This window comes from Geotrypetes seraphini, chromosome 11 (assembly GCF_902459505.1).
Source record: "Geotrypetes seraphini chromosome 11, aGeoSer1.1, whole genome shotgun sequence".
In the NCBI taxonomy this organism is placed as follows: Eukaryota; Metazoa; Chordata; class Amphibia; order Gymnophiona; family Dermophiidae; genus Geotrypetes; species Geotrypetes seraphini.
In genome coordinates this window covers 86,665,907-86,685,147 of record NC_047094.1, presented here as the reverse complement: position 1 = coordinate 86,685,147, position 19,241 = coordinate 86,665,907, and the positions used below count along the sequence as shown (strand labels likewise).

Sequence of the window (19,241 nt, the reverse complement as noted above, 5' to 3'; positions counted from 1 at the left end):
TTAATGTATTTTTTTTCTGGGAACTTATCAGTGTTTTTTTAGAATGGGAACAAAAATGGAAGAGAATTAATGTGTGTGGAATGGGGGGGGGGGGGTAACTAATTTCTTCAGCTAAATAATTCAATCCACCTCAACCAGACATAGGAGAACTCACGCACCATTCACACACTCTCCAACCAAAATCGACAATCTCCTAACACTCTACCCCCAACTCTACAACCTATTGACCTCGACCACAGACTACAAAACCTTCAAAAAAGAAATAAAAACCCTTCTATTCAAAAAACACGTAAAACCGAACTAACACAATCAGAACTGTCCCAAGCATCACCTGCAACTACTCCATATGTACTTCTGATGTCATGACAATTCAGACATAATTTATGTTATGTTTGGAATAATGGTTACATATATGAGGTTCAATAAAAGAAAATTTTCACTGCCTGTTTCTATTATGACCATTTATTCTGTTTCATTGTTATTACAAAAAATATTTTTTTACATGGGGGGGGAGGGGGTGCCAAAAAAGATGGGCCCCGGGTGCCACATACCCTAGGTATGCCACTGCCCTGAGGTTGTGAGTTTGCTTTCCACTGCAGCTCCTTGTATCTATAGGCAAGTCACTTGCCATAGATACTTGAATATAAATCATATTTATGGGCCCATAAAATGGCACAAGAATGAGGGTTTTGGTTATATTCAAGTTTACCAGATATCTGACACTTTTGTACTCCCTTTACAATAACAGGTGCTGCTTTCCTGCACTCCACCTCCCCCCTCCCCCATGATGACTAACACTGCTCTCTTGCACGCGTCGTCCCCCCCCAAAAAAAGTGCAATGCTGATCTCCTGCATGCCCCCTATGACCAACAATGCTCTGATGTATGCCCCCTGAAGATTGGAGCTGCTCTCCTCCATACCACTCCCCCATAACCGATACTGCTTTCCTGTACACCCCACCCAATGACCGGTGCTGGTGCACTACCCTGCATTCTACCTCACCATCGCCTTCTCTTTACCAGCTCCGGTGCTCAATAAAGACCTCCATTAGCTGTTGTGCTAAGACCTGTCTCCACTGACGTCGATGCTCTATCCTGGGCTGATGTAGGGCCTTGAGCATTGATATCGGTGGAGTGAGGCCTTAGCTCATCAGCTATGGAATGTCTTTATTGAGCACTAGAGCTGGTAAGGAGAAGATGGCGGAACAGAGTGTGGTGTAGAGAATCTCGGAGAAGGCAGGATCTGGCAGGCCTTGAGCATGCGCAGATGCTCAAGATCCTGCACTGGATCAGCATACAGCGCAGTAGTAACAGCTTTCTTCATTGTGGTGGGATCAGCTTTCTTGAGCACCAATAGTCTCCGTCGCTGTTGTGCAAGCGAATGCCTTTTCAACAAATGTTTAAATTGTACCAAATTCTTTTGCCGGCGCAGCCCCTCAGGTAGCTGAGTTTAATTACAAAAATTGGAGTAGGTAAAGATCTGAAAGTTAATAGGAGGGTGGAGTGCAAGATTGAAAGTTTTGTCTATGGTGTCCATTTAGAATTTGCTTACCGTATATACTCTGTCTTCATGGCTGCTACTGAGGTTAGCTACTGCACCCCTTGCTGTGTTTTAATTACTGATTCAGGGGTGCAGTAAAACTGACTTGCATTTCTGGCCTAGTTTGGGTCTGTGGTGCTGTGCCAGCATAACTCTGAACCTGGGATTCCTGAACTTAGCTGTCCCCAGACTGAAGTGGACCACAGCATACAGGCTTCCTGGACTTTGGGAGATGGCTGGCAAGCATCATAGATTAAAAGTCCCAAAAATATGAGTTAGTCATTCCATCTCTGAACCAGGAGTTCAATTTCTAAACCTGTGCAAAATGTTACTAAGCGCTGGGGATACCAGTTGGGGAACCCTATGTAAGAAGATCTTTTACTCTGGACCCTTACAGACTAGAAGTTAGGGCAGTATGTAGGGTCATTCATTAGACAGATATACTAGGCACAAGATATACTACCTCAACCAAGGTTTCCAATCGAACAAACCACCACCTTAGATACTCAATTTCAGAATCATTTATAGACCTCAGCGGTGCAGCTGCGTGCCAAGTTTCATACACAGATCAAGTAGCACCAAAATCTTCATTGGTCTGTCTTATATTTTATATTATTGGTTTATATTTGTCAGTATTCAAATACTCATCTCTTTATAGAAGTATAGCAGGGGATCTTCATCCGACATAGACTATGTTTCACCCATAGGGGCTTTATCAAGGTATTTCCCCTATCGATAAAAAGAGATAATCAATAAACAGTATTCAACAAAGCTTTGTACAACTATCCTACAGAAGCATACACTTAGGGCTCCTTTTACTAAGGTGCGTTAGGGCCTTAATGCGTGGAATAGCACGTGCTAGACCTTAACACTGGTGTTATTCTAGAAGCGCACCACACGGTTTAGCATGCGTTAATTTCGTGCATGCGCTAAAAATGCTAGCGCACCTTAGTAAAAGGAGCCCTTAAATTCTACTAGGTTAGTCCTATGTCATACTTTACTACAGTTTAGCATATAATTTATTTGCAATTACCTAAGTTATGCCGGTTCCATGAATGCCATCCAGTCAGTTTCCACAGCAAACATGGCCGCGGCTTTTTTTTGAAAAAATTATACGTCGTGACCTCATCAGTACATATCCAATCAGGTCAGAGGCGACGGCAAGGAGCTGATAGTTTAACAATTTATTAAAATTATTTGGATTAGTGTCATCCATTCCACCTCAGCAAAGTTTTAGATGACACTATCTCTAAATTTAAAGAAACATTGAAGCTTGGTAAGGTGAAAAAATTTAAGCGCGATAAACGCGATTACCAACAAGATAGGGTTTACACCTGGATGAAGAAAACAGTTAATAGGAATACTATTATTAAAGATAGATCTACTTCTAAATTTGGAAATAAAACTGTGGCATTTGAAGGATCCTCAGGCACTACAGATATCAGTAGCAATGAGGGTAGTGAATCATTAGGGGCTCAAGGGAATACGGACAGGTCAGGCAATATGGCCCGACCTTTAGACCAGCTAAAAGGGAGAGGAAAACAAGTACAAAAATCAAAAGAACCGCAAGGACCGAATGCAAGAACACGAATGAATCTACAGCAGGGGAAAGGAACTCCGGTCCTTGAGAGCCGTATTCCAGTCGGGTTTTCAGGATTTCCCCAATGAATATGCATGAGATCTATTTTGCATGCACTGCTTTCAATGGGGAAATCCTGAAAACCCGACTGGAATACGGCTCTCGAGGACCTGAGCTCTCTAACCCTGATCTACGGCATCAGAAATAATATCTAGTCAGGTATACTCTCAATAGCCCAGACCTGGGTGCTCCAATATGGGTTGGGGTTTGTCCTCACTACTGTATGTGATCCTTTCCGGATGAGAATTAATTTTTTATAGATTTTTCTGTAAATTACAACTTAAAGTTTATTCTTTGAGGAGAACCCTCTGGTCTTGCATATATCTATATTTAAAACAGAATCTAGATGATGCCCTTCAGGACCCCCTTAAACCTTTTTTAAGCACTTTTCAAGATTTGGTTTTGAAAGACCTGGATAAAATTGAAAAGCAATACTATTCTGACTATAGGAAGTTTAATTTCTTTAAGAATGAGGATGTTGCCTTGAAAGAACTGCAAACAAACTCTGATCTATTGATCATAAGAGCAGATAAAGGGGGTGCTATCACTATATGGGATCGTCTGGATTACCATAACGAGGCAATGAGGCAATTAAATGATACTATTTCATATTTAAGGCTGGAGGGAGATCCAGTTGAGCAATTGAAAATGGAGATTGAAGAAATTTTGGATGAAGGTATAAAAAGGAAAATGATTACTAAAAAAGAAGCTCAATTCTTGTGAGAACTTTATCCGTCTACTCCTAAAATCTATTTGCTTCCTAAGATCCATAAGAATCTTCAGCATCCTCCGGGACGGCCCATTGTGTCTACTAAAAACTCTATCATAGAACCACTGTCTAAATTTATAGATCACTTCCTTTAATCTGAAATAAGGAAAGCTCCATCCTATTTATAAGATTCAGCTCATCTGCTAAGAATTTTGGAGAGATAACCTATTTGGTGACTCTTGAAATAACATCGTTATACACTCAGATCCTGCAAACAGCTGCACTTGAGATTGTGGAAGAAATTGTGGGCTCTTAAAGAACTGGGTTGTTTCAAAAAAGATTGGCTTATGAAGCTGGCTATGCTAGTAGTGAAATCCAACTATTTCTGGTACCAAGGGGATTTCTACCAACAGACTCAAGGGGTCGCGATGGGGGCAACGTTGGCCCCCTCAGTGGCTAACCTATATGTCTCAAAATTTGAAGCAGATTGTATATACCCAGCACCAATGTTTCAGAAAATAAAGTTATGGAAATGTTACTTGGATGATTTGATTTTCTGGAGAGGATCTTATGCAGATTTAGAAACATTTTTGGTATGGATTAACACTTTGAATCCACATCTCATCTTTACTATGTCCTACCACCCGACGAGGATCCTGTAACTGGATCTAATGCTGATTAAAGATCAGGTGATTAAAACTACTTTGTATAGGAAAGAGATTGAGCGGAATAATTTCTTACATTTTTTTAGCTATCATCCATATTATTTGAAATACTGTATAATAAACTGGTCAGTCAATTTTTGAGAATACATTGCCTATGTACAGACCAGGAAGAATTTGATAGACAGATTTCGAGAAAGAGATTATCCAATGAAATCTATTATGAAAGCCTACCTCCTGGCTAAAGGAATCGGGTTGCCAGAGCGAAGGAGAAGGAGGCAGCGTGCTCGGGTAGCCTGACAGAGAGGGAGAGTCGGAGGCAAAGAGTTCTGCACAGGGGAAGGAGGCAGGAAGAAGCACAGGACTCGGGGAAGCGGCGAGAGTACGCTCCGCCCACCCCCACCGCGTCAGAGGCAGCTTCGGACTCCCCCTTGAAAGGGGGCGGAGCCAACGGCGCGCAGCCGTTTGGCGCACAGCGAAGGCGAGCAGCAAAGGCGCTCGCCTTAGCGAGAGCGCCTTTGCGAAGGGTCTTTGAGAAGGGACAGGTCAATGGAGTAAGACAGAAGGGTAAAGAAGCGACAAGTACAGAAGGAAAGCACAGAAGGTAAGAGAGAGACAAGACACAAAGGGCCAAGCCGTTCACACAAGTATACCAAGCAGGCAGAGGGAGAGAGGACACCAACGACTGGTAGAGAGAGAGAGGACCCCAGCAGCAGGTAGAGAGAGAGAGAGAGACACCAGCACAGAGCACCAGCATAGAGAGAGAAGACACCAGCACAGAGAGAGAGACAGAGAAGACACCACCAACAGGCAGTGAGCGAGAGGACACCAGAGACAGTTAGAGAGAGAAAGAGAGGGCACCAGCACAGAGAGAGAGTCAGGGAGGACACCAGCAGCAGATAGGGAGAGAGAAAGGACACAAAGTGGACACAAGTCACAAGTAATCTCAAGTCACAAGTAATCTCAACTGATATCTTAAAGTAGGAACAACAATGGAAGCAGAAGGAAGCCAGAAGATGAGCTTTCCAGTGTTCTGCACAGACTGTCATATGTATGACTATCTCCCCTCGGGGAGACAGTCATATGTATGCAGTCGGTGTCAAGAACTGAAAAGCTTGAAGAAGGAGGTCAAGTGACTAGAGGACAGGATACAGGAGATCGAAGGATTTCACACCACGGAGAGACACATTGAGGAGGAAGTCAGGGAACTCGAGAGATTCATTGAAGAGGCATATAGGACGGAGGTGGAAGAGAACGAACTTCAGATGAAAGAAGAAGCTACACGGATACCAACATGCATGGGAGAGCAAGAAGAAGATTACCTCAAGGATGACACCCACAGAGGACTACCGCAAGAGGGGGAGAATTTGGCTAGTCGAGGCCCAGAAGAAGAAAGAGTGAAGCACATTGAGGACATTGACCTGAGACCGAAGCGAAAATTGAAGAAGGGAAAGTCAGCGATCCTAGTGGGAGACTCGATCCTTAGGCATGTGGACAGCCACATAGTAGGAGGGAGAGAGGACCGACTGGTGACCTGCCTTCCGGGAGCAAGAACCAAGGACATTGTGGACAAAATTGGAATGATCCTGGAAGGGGCGGAGACAGAAGAGACAGCTGTAGTGATCCACATCGGGACGAACGATGTCAGCAAGAGAGACTACAAAAGAAGCACGCTGTTAGAACAATTCAAGATTCTGGGAAGGAAGCTGAGGATGAGGGCCCAGAAGATAGTGTTCTCAGAGATCCTACCAGTACCGAGGGCAGATGTGAAAAGACAAAGAGGAACTACAATCAATAAATACGTGGATGAGGAGATGGTGTGAGGAAGAAGGATTCCACTTCGTGAGGAACTGGACGGCGTTTTGGGGCAAGAGCAAGCTCTACAGGAAAGATGGACTGCACCTCAGCGCAGCAGGAACTAGACTCCTAGCAAACAACATCAAGAGAGGAATAGAACAGGCTTTAAACTAAGAAGAAGGGGAAAGCCGACAGTTGACCAAGGGTCGATGATTCGGAAGACGGTATCCTGTGAAGATACTGAGGGGAAAAATGGCTGGGAAGAAACAAGGGACAAATTGCAGGAGTCGACGAACCCAGAAGAAGTGGTTACAATGTCTGCAGCAAAAGAGAAGAAAATATGGACCGAAGCACAGGGAAAGGAAAGGAGGACAGCAAAATACCAGGATCTAAAGTGCATATATGCTAATGCAAGGAGCCTAAGAAACAAAATGGGGGAACTAGAAGCCTTGGCCAACACAGAAGACATCAACAACATTGGAATCTCTGAAACATGGTGGAATGAGGAAAGCAAATGGGATACAGCACTACCGGGATACAAGCTCTATCGCCAGGACAGATCAGGACAAAAAGGAGGTGGAATAGCCCTATACATAAAAGAAGGCATACCATCCACAAAAATGGACACAGCAGAGACGGCCAGCAAGCTGGAATCTCTATGGATCAAAATACCGGGAAGGAAAGGGCCTGAAATAAAGATGGGCCTATTTTATCGCCCACCCGGGCAAACCAGAGATATCAATGAGGAAATGGAAGCCGAGATGAAGCGAGAATGCAAAAGCGGCAACACGGTTATTATGGGAGACTTCAACTACCCTGAGATAGACTGGAGTCTTGGAAGCTCGAAATGCACTAGGGAGACAAAATTCCTGGAAGCTACACAGGATTGCTTCATGGAACAGCTTGTTAGAGAACCGACGAGAGGAAATGCCACTCTGGATCTAATCCTAAATGGGTTAAGGGGACCTGCAAAGGAAGTAGAAGTAGTGGGACCGTTGGGAAACAGCGATCATAATATGATCAAGTTCAAGGTTGAGGTAGGAGTGTCAAAAGGCAAGAGATCCATTGCGACAACCTTTAACTTCAGGAAAGGAAACTATGAAGCAATGAGGGAATTGGTAAGGAAGAAACTTAGGAACACTTCCAAAACATGGCTAACGGTAAATCATGCCTGGTCCTTCTTCAGGGACATGGTGAGGAGGTGCAAAATCTGTATATCCCCAGATTCAGGAAGGGATGCAAAAAGAATCGAACAAAAGACCTGGCGTGGATAACCAAAACAGTGAAGGAAGCGATAGGCAATAAGAAAAATTCATTCAAGAAATGGAAAAAGGACAAAACTGAGGGGAACTGGAAAGAGCACAAGAAGCATCAAAAAGAATGTCACCGTGAGGTTCGGAAAGCCAAAAGAGAGTATGAAGAGAGGCTAGCCAGGGAAGCAAGAAATTTCAAACCATTCTTCAGATATGTTAAAGGGAAGCAGCCAGCTAGAGAGGAAGTGGGACCGCTGGACGACGGAGACAGGAAGGGAGTGGTGAAGGAGGAGAAGGTAGTGGCAGAAAGGCTTAACATGTTCTTCTCGTCTGTATTTACAAACGAAAACACGTCCAACATACCGGAACCTGAGCAATTCTTCAACGGAAGTCAGGCAGAAAATTAACATCCATAGAAGTGAGCCTTGAGGACGTTCGTAGGCAGATAGAAAAACTAAAAACTGACAAATCCCCGGGTTCGGATGGCATACATCCTAGGGTTCTGAAGGAATTAAAGGAGGAGATAGCGGAACTACTGCAGCAAATATGCAACTTATCCCTGAAAACAGGCGAGATCCCGGAAGATTGGAAGATAGCCAAAGTTACGCCCATCTTTAAAAAGGGATAAAGAGGTGACCCGGGAAACTACAGGCCGGTGAGCCTGACTTCGGTTCCGGGGAAAATGGTAGAAGCACTGATAAAAGAAAACATCGATCAACATTTTGAAAAACATGAACTTCTGATAACCAGCCAGCATGGTTTCTGCAAGGGAAGATCGTGCCTAACAAACTTATTGCACTTCTTCGAAGGAATCAACAAACGGATGGACAAAGGAGACCCCATAGACATCATATATCTAGATTTCCAAAAAGCCTTTGACAAGGTGCCCCATGAACGTCTACTCCGGAAACTGAAGAACCATGGGGTGGAAGGAGACGTACATAGATGGATCAGAAACTGGTTGGAGGGTAGAAAACAAAGGGTAGGAGTGAAGGGTCACTACTCCGACTGGAGGAGGGTCACGAGTGGTGTCCCGCAGGGCTCGGTGCTCGGGCCGCTGCTTTTAATATCTTCATAAATGATCTAGAAACAGGGACGAAGTGCGCGATAATAAAATTTGCGGACGACACCAAACTATTTAATGGAGCTCGGACTACAGAGGACTGCGAAGAATTGCAAAGGGACTTGAACAAACTAGAAGAATGGACGGCGAAATGGCAGATGAAGTTCAACATTGAGAAATGTAAAGTATTACATGTGGGGAGCAGAAACTCGAGGTACAACTATACAATGGGAGGGATGTTATTGAATAAGAGTACCCAGGAAAAGGACTTGGGGGTAATGGTGGACATGACAATGAAGCCGTCGGCACAGTGTGCAGCGGCCGCTAAGAGAGCGAATAGAATGCTTGGTATAATCAAAAAGGGTATTACAGCCAGAACAAAAGAAGTTATCCTGCCGTTGTATTGGGCGATGGTGCGCCCGCATTTTGAGTACTGCGTCCAATATTGGTCGCCGTACCTTAAGAAGGATATGGCGTTAGTCGAGAGGGTTCAGAGGAGAGCGACATGTCTGATAAAAGGTATGGAAAACCTGTCATATTCTGAGAGATTGGAGAAGCTGGGTCTCTTTTCCCTGGAGAAGAGGAGACTTAGAGGAGATATGATAGAGACTTATAAGATCATGAAGGGCATAGAGAGAGTAAAGAGGGACAGATTCTTCAAACTTTCTAATAACAAAAGAACAAGAGGGCATTCGGAAAAGCTGATAGGAGACAAATTCAAAACAAATGCTAGGAAGTTCTTCTTTACCTAACATGTGGTGGACACCTGGAATGCGCTTCCAGAGGATGTAATAGGGCAGAGTACGGTACTGGGGTTCAAGAAAGGATTGGATAAATTCCTACTGGAAATGGGGATAGAGGGGTATAGATAGAAGATTACTACACAGGTCCTGGACCTGTTGGGCCACCGCATGAGCGGACTGCTGGGCATGATGGACCTCGGGTCTGACCCAGCAGAGGCATTTCTTATGTTCTTAAAACCTAATCTGTGTACTTCCCTATACTGATTTAAGTAGTAAACTGTTTCAAAGTATAAAACATCACTGGTCAGTACTGCTGTTAAATCCATGTTTTCAACAATATCCGATTGTGTCCTATAAAAGAGGATGGACTATTGGAGAGATTTTATCTCTGCAGAAATTTGAGAAAGTGGTGGAACCAGTAGATGATGATCAGAATTATACCCACAAGTCCTGTGGGCAATGCCAATGGTGTCAGCAAGCTATCATTCAGGTACAAAGAAGATCTTTAAATCTATGATGGATACTTCAGGTATGAGCAGTCAAGTAGTTTATATTATCCAATGTCCTTGCGATTTGGTTTATGTAGGTAGAACAAGTAGGAAAATTAATGTTAGGCTCACTGAACATAAATCTAAAATTAATACCGGTAGTCTTGAAGCCCCGCTGGTTCAGCGCTGGTAAACATAAAATCTCAGACTTACAATGGAGGATTATAGACTATATTAGAGTAGGGTGGGAGGGTGGTAATTTTGTAGAACGCTTAAATTTTAAAGAGCAAAAATTGATTTTTTTGTTAAATACGGTTAAACCATGGGGTCTCAATGCTGAGGTGGAATGGATGACACTAATCTAAATAATAAATTGTTAAACTAACTATCAGCTCCTCGCCGTCACCTCTGACCTGAATGGATACGTATTGATGAGGTCACGATGTATAATTTTCTCTAAAAAAAAGCCGTGGCCATGTTTACTGACTGACTGTATGGCATTCATGGAATCGGCATAACTTAGGTAATTGCAAATAAATTATATGCTAAACTGTACTAAAGTACTAAATAGGACTAACCTAGTAGAATTTAAGTGTATGCTTCTGTAGGATAGTCGTAAAAATCTTTGTTGAATACTATTTATTGATTATCTCTTTTTATCGATAGGGGAAATACCTTGATAAAGTCCCTATGGGCGAAACATAGTCTATGTCAGACGAAAATCCCCTGCTATGCTTCTGTAAAGAGATGAGTATTTGAATACTGATAAATATAAACCAATAATATAAAATATAAGACAGACAGATGAAGATTTTGGTGCTACTTGATCTATGTATAAAACTTGACACACAACTGCACCGCTGAGGTCTATAAACGATTCTGAAATTGAGTATCTAAGGTGGTGGTTAGAGTTATTCATTAGGACAAAATAGGGGGTAAAGAACAGGGGGATTATGGTGGGAGGGATTGTTTATCTAAACAAAAAGAGGAGCATAATCAAAAATGTGCCTAAGTCTCTGAGGTTGGACGTTTTGTGCAAAATGTCCACAAACCCAGCAGGAAAAATATCCATTTTCAAAGGTTCCAAATGCCTATCTTTTTTTATTTTTGAAAATGAGCAAGGTATAAGTTTTGGTCCTTGGGACAACTACCTTTTTTGCCAATTTTCAAAAATAAAAACGTCCACATGAAAAACGTACAAAAGCAACTTTTGTAGATGTACCCACCAACTACCTTATCTGATCACGGGAGAAGGAATCCCCATCAGCTGAGCTAGTTTCAGGGGATTCCTGGCGGCTCATGTGATGGGGATTCCCCCTGTCAGGATCAGCTGAGCCACAGAGCCCTACACCCCTTCCCGACATCTCCCTGACTTTCCCACATTCCCCTGATATCCCCCACATCCCTCCTCACTTCCCAACATCCCCCTGATATCTCGTACTTCCCCCAATATCTCCGTCCCCCCCTCCACATTCCCCCAACATTCCTGGGCCACCCTCCCACATCCCCAGAACCCTCTGTACCTTTGGAAGAGCAAGTGGCAGGAGGAAGCTCACTCCCTCCTACCTACCGGGCCACTTGTGGTGCAATGACTGGAGCTTTTCCCAAGATGCAGTGGGAGGGGCAAAAGGCCTTGATTGACTCAAAATTGCGATTTTGAGGCAATTAGGGTCTTTGGACCCTCCCACTGCATCCCAAGATGCATTAAGAAGGGCCAAAGGCTCTGCAATGACTGGGGCTTCCCCCAAGATGCAGTGGGAGGGGCCGAAGGCCCTAATTGGCTCAAAATCGCTATTTTGAGCCCATCAAGGCCTTCAGCCCCTCCCACTGCATCTTGGGGGAAGCCCCGGTCATTGTAGCACAAGTGGTCCTTTAGGCAGGAAGGAGTGAGCTTTCCTCCTGCTGTTTGTTCTTCCAAAGGTACAGGGGATTTCTGGGGATGTGGGAGGGGGGCTCAGGAATGTTGGGGGGATGTAGGGGGAGGCGGAGATATGGAGGAGGAATGGGATATCAGGGGAATATTGGGATGGGAGGAGGGAAGTGGGGGGTATCAGGGAAATGGGATATTAGGGGAATGTCAGGGGAAGGGGTGTAGGGCTTCGTGGCTCAACTGATCCTGGCAGGGGGAATCCCCATCAGCTGAGCTGCCAGGAATCCCCCCCCAAAACTGGCTCAGCTGATGGGGATTCCTTTTGCTGCAATCAGCTGATGGGAAACCTAAGGGTAGGAGGGGGTCGTGACCACTGAGGGAGTAAGGGGGGTGGTCATGCTTTAAATCCTCCAGTGATCTTCTTGTCAGTTTAGGCACCATTGTGGAACTTAGATGCAACTCAAACAGGTCTAACTGCCGGCGTTCAAGTTCCCTCTAGGAAAGTTTTGATTATGGCTGGAGTGCATCCAGATTGAAGCCCGCCCGATTCCCACCCAAAACACACCTCCCAACACACCCCTTTGCTCTCTGGATGTACAGCAGCTTAGAAGTGCTATTGTACGTCCAGAAAGTTGTTTTTGATTATCAGCACTTGAACATCCCTGCTATTAGGACATCCAAGTGCCGACTTAGGCTGGTTTTTAGACAGTTTAAACTTTTGATTATGAGCCCCATATTGTTTAAACTGCTGTTATTGTAAATGTTTTATGGTTTTGTGCTAATAAAAATATTTAAAGTTAAAAAAAATTGTGTTAAAAACTTATGGCAAGGAAGTTTAGTCTTTCTTACCAGGATCACCCAAATTTCTAATCTGTTTATATTTGAGCCAACCTTTTTCCTCCTTTTTTGGATCAGTTTATATTCAAATATATATGGTAACACTTCACCTGTCTAAAATATATAAACCACTTTGATTGTTGCCACACTGAAAAGCAATATATCAAATCCCATCCCCTTTATCTTGGTGCTTGGAAGATGCCTTAACCCTCCACATAGTCCCTGTACACACATAAAGAGAGGTTCAGAGCAGGACCCAGTGTCTCCAAGTAGGTGCTCACACAATCTCTACCCATTGTAGGGTGAAACCCAGTCTGCTACCACAATATACCAGATGGTCAGTGAGGCCTGTGAGAAGTTAATTCAGGGTAAGTTTTTTTTTTTGCATAGTTTCCTCTGTGTGTTTGCCCCTGAGGGAGGGAGAGGAGGCAGGTCCAAGGGTATATTAAAGGAAGAAAAATGGTTGGGACTTAAGGTTTCCCTCCTTCCCCCACCATTTTATTAGAGTTTATTTTATATTTTTATGTACTGGTGAATTTTCACTGTAGTTTTTGAGATTGTTAAATAAATGAGCTGCAGCTCTGATACATTTTATTGGCCTATGCTAAAAATGATCCAAGATGGGGTTATATCTGAGAATTCATGATAACAATATGGATCATTTTTTCATGGGTCTGTAATCTCATGGTCAGATTATTCCTAAATGGGACCAGCAGAAAGTATTACAGCTTGCGTGAAAGTCCATAGGCCTCTTGAAATTCTATACACTACAGTAAGGAGAAAACATGACAGCAAACAAGGATGGCTTCTGAGAATCCTGTCCAGGGTAAATTTTCCATCCTTGCTATCTCCCTTTGTCATCATTATTTAACCCTTTCTCGCACCTAGTCTTGATCAGACCTGTCTGAAATGACTTGGAGGCACCAAATTTAGTCTTTCCATTTTATGGCCTCTCATGCTATGATTTGAGCTATTTCCCTACTCAATCCAGTAGAAAGTCAATGTGCTGCTGGCACACTTTTCAGTATATTGCCATTTTATTTTTTTTTTTTTTGCTTCAGCTCATCTTTTGAAACTGAACATGTTTGTGGACATGCATGGAAAGCCACTAGTTCCTGTGATGGATGAAAAGCTGATGCCAGGAGAACCTAGAATCCCAAGCCAGCCTGGTTTCTCTGGTACAAGGGGAGATACAGGACAAGATGGGGCCCCTAGTGAGCCAAGCAGGAATGGGTATCCTGGAGAAAGAGGTACCGCAACTACCATTCTTATTCATTGATCTTCTGTATGTTACTCATAGAGAAGAATATGGAGGATCTCCTGAAGGCACAGATGGCTTCTTAGGTTTTTAAGATCCTGCTGATAAATGCTTCTCCTGTTGTCTTGCTAAATAGGAAGACCAGGAACAAAGAGGGAGAAAGGCAGCCCTGGACCAAGCAGCCAAGGCCCTTGGGGACCCAAAGGACAAGCTGGTACGTTAAGAGACTTTGGCTGGAAGAAGCAGTTCACAATTCTCTCTCTTACAGAAGACTGAAGAAAGTGTTAATTGTATTATATTGACCTGAGGATAATGGGGAAGAGAGAGATCCGGTTTTAAGCCAGAATTCGCTGTAAAATTTGGAATCTTATTCATAACAAATACATTAGTAATCATATGTGACAGTGTGATGAATTGCACATGCCAAGATAATTGAAGTCCCTTCCTGTTTCTATCTGAATATATAAAACAAAACAAGGAGAACTGCAGACACATGTACAATGATACAGGCAAAGTTTATTTATGCCAATAAATTGAATGTGGTTAAAAGCAACACCTTGAAAGCAAACCAAGGGACCCAACACGGTCCTAGGTTGAAAGGGGATCAAATGAAACTGCAAGACAAACTAAAACCTGTGTGAAGACACATGCCGAAGGTCAATCTGTGCGTGGGCTGCTAGATGAAAAAAAAAAAAGCATCTCCATGGGTAAAACAGTGTTGTACATGCAGAAATAGCCTTCTAGAAACTGCCATCATTATATGCATGTAAACTTATGCATATAAAGCTTCTACTACTAATAATCATTTCTAGAGCGCTTCTAGACTTGCAGTGCTGTACATCAAAACACAGAACATCACAAAACAAGCTTCTGTGCACAAAAGTTTATTGAAACAGACAGAAGGTGTTCCTTGAGCTGGATAGGGGTGGGTTACTATTAATTTGCATACTTTATTAAATAAACTTATGCATACTAAATAGCAGGTGTAAATTTATGCACATAATATTCTATAGGGTAATTACCAAAAGAATAGGGTGCAGATACCTCCTTATAGAAACCCCTTAGAAAGTATGTACATGGTCTTTCTGTGGTAATTACAAAAAACAAACGGGAACAAGCCTAAATAAGTTTTTAATACCTTTTATAACCTAGATGGTGCTCAGAATCCACGGATGGAATAGAAAAAAACTCAAGGTGGGGAGCGAACCCCTAAAGAGATTTTTTCATAGAATCTATCATTGCACCAACTAATGTGTTAGAAAGGTGATTAAAAGTGCTTCATGCTGTTTTGTATGTCCATAAAGTGAATAAATATTCAATAATTCAAAGGAATTTTTCTCAAAAAGTGCAAACAAACTTAACTTGAAAGTCCATACAGCGATGATCCGGCAGGGTTCTGACACGTTTCGCCAGAGTGGCTTCTTCAGAGAACCCGCTGTGCTGTGTGCAACTCAAAATTAAATGCTTCCTAAACAGACAAAAAGAAGGTGTAACTATGTAAAATTCACAAGGAAAGGAGTATATAAACTTACTCTCAATGCTGTCGGCTGGATACCTGGTTCAAAGGAAAAAGTCTTTCATTTCCTGTGACGTCAGTGCTCAGCTGAGCACCCTGTACTTATGAAATACCAAACTGTCCATCACCGGTGAAGGAACGCCCACCATTGAACTTCTTGATTCAGTCCAATAGGGGTCACTGTGCTCCAATGATATATCCATCTCTGTTCTTGTTTCCACAGCCAGGCTTGAACGTTACCTCCTCTCTTAAGATGGGCCACTTCCAGGACTGTAAACTGGAGATCATGTAGTTGGTGAGATGTTGAATGCCAATGCTGCACTAGGGGGGGCAGCTAAATCGCCCCTCCTGATCTTGCTCAGATGCTCAGTTATGCGTACCTTGATACTACGGATGGTATGACCAATGTATAATATCTTACATGGGCAGATATCATGTATACCACCCCCTGAGTGTCACAATCCGTGTGGTGTTGAAGGTTGTGAAATTTAGGTAAAGTGGGGTGGTTAATGCATGTGGTTTCAAGGGCATAGGAGCAGACAGTGCAGTGGCCACATTTGAAATGCCCCTTAAGATGTTCAGGAGTGTAAAAATGTTCACTGACAAATTGAGAGGTGGTGATGTGATCACGTAAGTTTTTGCCTCAGGAAAACGCAAACAGAGGAGGTTGAGAAAGTTCTGGATGTGCCTGTAAGAGGTGCCAGTGAGATTTAATAATCTTTTTGATACCGAATGCTTTGTAAGAATACGGAAGAGTACACACCATACGGGGTTCCGCAACATTGGAAGATTGTTGTAACAGGTAAGCACGATGGGCATATAGGGCCCTTTTATAGGCCTTTTTGATGACACCCCTCGGATACCCTCTGTCAATGAAGCATTGCCACATGTCCACAGAGCGGGTTTTGCACTCTTCTTTATTACTGCATAAACGTCTGAGCCTCAGAAACTGGCCCATAGGTAAATTATCCCTTAAATGATAACTGTCATAATGCAGTAAATTATTTCTGTCGGTCTGTTTGCGGTGTATCGTGGTTTCAAAATGCCCCTGGCACAGCGTGATCTGGATGTCAAGAAATGCAATTTGCGTGTGGGACATTGAGGAAGTGAATTGTAAATGTGAGTTACAGGTGTTTAACCACTGCAGAAATTGAACAAAAGTCTCTGACGTGTTTGTCCACACCAGAAAAATATCATCTCTGTAGCGTTTCCAAACATAGATGTCTGAAAAATAGGTAGAAGTGTAAATGTGGGTCTCTTCAAAATCAGTAACATATAGGCATGCCAACGTAGGGGCCATGGTGGCCCCCATGGTGGTGCCTTGAATCTGCAAAAAAATATTGTGTATCAAACATGAAGTAATTTTTTTGCAAAGCTATGCTGGCAATAGCTACCAAAAACTCCACTCTCGCTACTGGTAAATTGAGAGTGTTAAGATGTCTCCGTACGACCTCAATAGCACTTGTCTGGGGTATATTGGTATATAAGGCCGCAATGTCTAAAGTAACTAGAAGAGCCCCCTGAGGAACTGAATGGGACTCTTGTAGCCAGATAAGCATAGAAGTGGTGTCCTTAATGTAAGACCGAGCAAGGGTGACCTGTTGTTTGAGGTGGAAATCCAAGAAATCTGACAATGGCTCCAACAGAGAACCTATCCCTGAAACAATGGGACGCCCAGGGGGAAGAGTGAAGTTTTTATGAATTTTAGGGACAAAATAAATGACAGGAATGACTGGATGATTTTGATGCAAAAAATGATATTCTCTGTCAGTAATAGTGCCTGATTCTAAAGCCTGCAACAGTTTGGTATTTCATAAGTACAGGACGCTCAGCTGAGCACTGAAGTTACAGGAAATGAAAGACTTTTTCCTTTGAACCAGGTATCCAGCCGACAGCGTCGACAGTAAGTTTATATACTCCTTTCCTTGTGAATTTTACATAGTTACACCTTCTTTTTGTCTGTTTAGGAAGCATTTAATTTTGAGTTGCACACAGCACAGCGGGTTCTCTGAAGAAGCCACTCTGGCGAAACGCGTCAAAACCCTGTCGGATCATCACTGTATGGACTTTCAAGTTAAGTTTGTTTGCACTTTTTGAGAAAAATTCCTTTGAATTATTGAATATTTATTCACTTTATGGACATACAAAACAGCATGAAGCACTTTTAATCACCTTTCTAACACATTAGTTGGTGCAATGATAGATTCTATGAAAAAATCTCTTTAGGGGTTCGCTCCCCACCTTGAGTTTTTTCCTATTCCATCCGTGGATTCTGAGCACCATCTAGGTTATAAAAGGTATTAAAAACTTCTTTAGGCTTGTTCCCGTTTGTTTTTTGTGGTTATCATTGCTTGGAACAATCCCTTGTGTATAACTTTTCCCAGTTGTTTGTTTTGGGCTTTCTGTGGTAATTGACATAAGCTGCTTAGTATCCACATATTTCATGGAGCCTAACCTACATGGCAGGTATGTGCAAATCTAGAGTAGAGGAAGGCTATATGGTCTTTATCTGCCACTGTTTTCTATCATTCTATGTAACCTGCTATAGAACTTCCCTCTTAGGGGGTAGTATTATTAAATAGTTAATCCCACGGAGGAAATATTGTGTTGCCTCCTCTTCACTCTTCTTTACATTTTCAAGTCCCTCAGGAGAAGAGGTTTTAGGCAGTCTAGGTCCCTGGTCTTTCAGGTCAGCCTGGGGCGCCTGGTCTTCCAAGGGGCTGTGACACCTCAGGCTGCCGAAGAGCCAGAACAGGAAGTGTGTAAAGCTTCCATTATTGAAGGATTTCCTGGCTCAACTGCCCTAGGCTTCTCCCTGCTCTCTTTGTCTGTAACAAAGAGAGTAGGAAGATGTCCTCGTTCCTGTCACCTGAATTTCATTGTCTCTCGATTCCTGTATAATATATCTAAATTTCTATCTCCAGGTACTTCAGACTTTGATTTCATCCCATGATTGCTGCTTAGATAGAGAACATCTGAAGTGAAATCCTGGTGCCTCTACACAAAGGCCTGTCCCCGAGAGACTGTTAAATTGTATCAATGGTGTGTTGTCAGTGTTTGGCTGAAATCGTCAAATGCCTTCCTTATATCTAAGAATACAAATTTCCTTTCTGTGCTTTGTTCCATTTACAGTATGACTCCTGAACTGAATCAGCTAAATAAACAGGTCAATATATAATCCAGCTATATTTGGCTTTTGGTTCCTAGGACAGAGCTGGATGTGATTTCTATTTGAGCTACTTCATGCTCCCTGCTGTGGCTGCAAAACATGTCAAACATTGGAAATTAGGAGTATCTACAGTAGGCCATGCCCGAGGCTGAAGACTAGTATTGGCTGCATCCTGCAACTGTGGGCATATATCCACCTCATTGTGCCATCTTTGGCTTGTCTACACTGAGCTGTTCAGCTCTTCCATTTGCTTCTTGACATCCATGAGGTTTTTTTTACGCTGATTTGTTGATGACACTTCTGCCCTAAAAATACCCGCCATGTAATGGAGTCTCTAACCACTGACCCATGTGCCTCTAGTTTAAGCAACATAATACTTGCATAGTAGCTTAATAAATTTGTAATTAGGGTGGTACCTGCATTACATAGAATGTCTCAGTCTTACATTGCTGAACCCGAAAAGATGTACCTCATCCCATGATATAATTGTGTATATATTGGAAAACAAGTGATTGTGAAAGTTTGCTGGCCCATGTAGCATGTTTCTGAAGTTGAATAATGCATGTATGTATGAACATGAGAGGGAGGTCTGTGACTAGAAAAAACAAGGGCAGCAGGAGATTGTGGGGTGCAGATGCACGGAGGGGGAAAACAAGCCAAGGAACCGGAATGTGTGTTGCTTTCCCTAGGAAAAGAAA

General features: G+C 42.9%; 1 protein-coding gene across 1 annotated transcript in view; it reads left to right on the top strand.

Annotated features, from left to right (window-relative positions):
- The window catches only part of COL20A1 (collagen type XX alpha 1 chain), a 182,464-nt gene extending 163,846 nt beyond the window's left edge, over positions 1-18,618 (top strand). The window contains exons 33-36 of the mRNA XM_033914324.1: positions 12,902-12,968; positions 13,662-13,850; positions 13,995-14,072; positions 18,299-18,618. Coding sequence (XP_033770215.1) covers positions 12,902-12,968; positions 13,662-13,850; positions 13,995-14,072; positions 18,299-18,327 — 363 coding nt within the window. The 3' untranslated portion in view covers positions 18,328-18,618. The remainder of the gene's footprint in view (positions 1-12,901; positions 12,969-13,661; positions 13,851-13,994; positions 14,073-18,298) is intronic.
- The last annotated feature ends 623 nt before the right edge of the window (positions 18,619-19,241 follow it).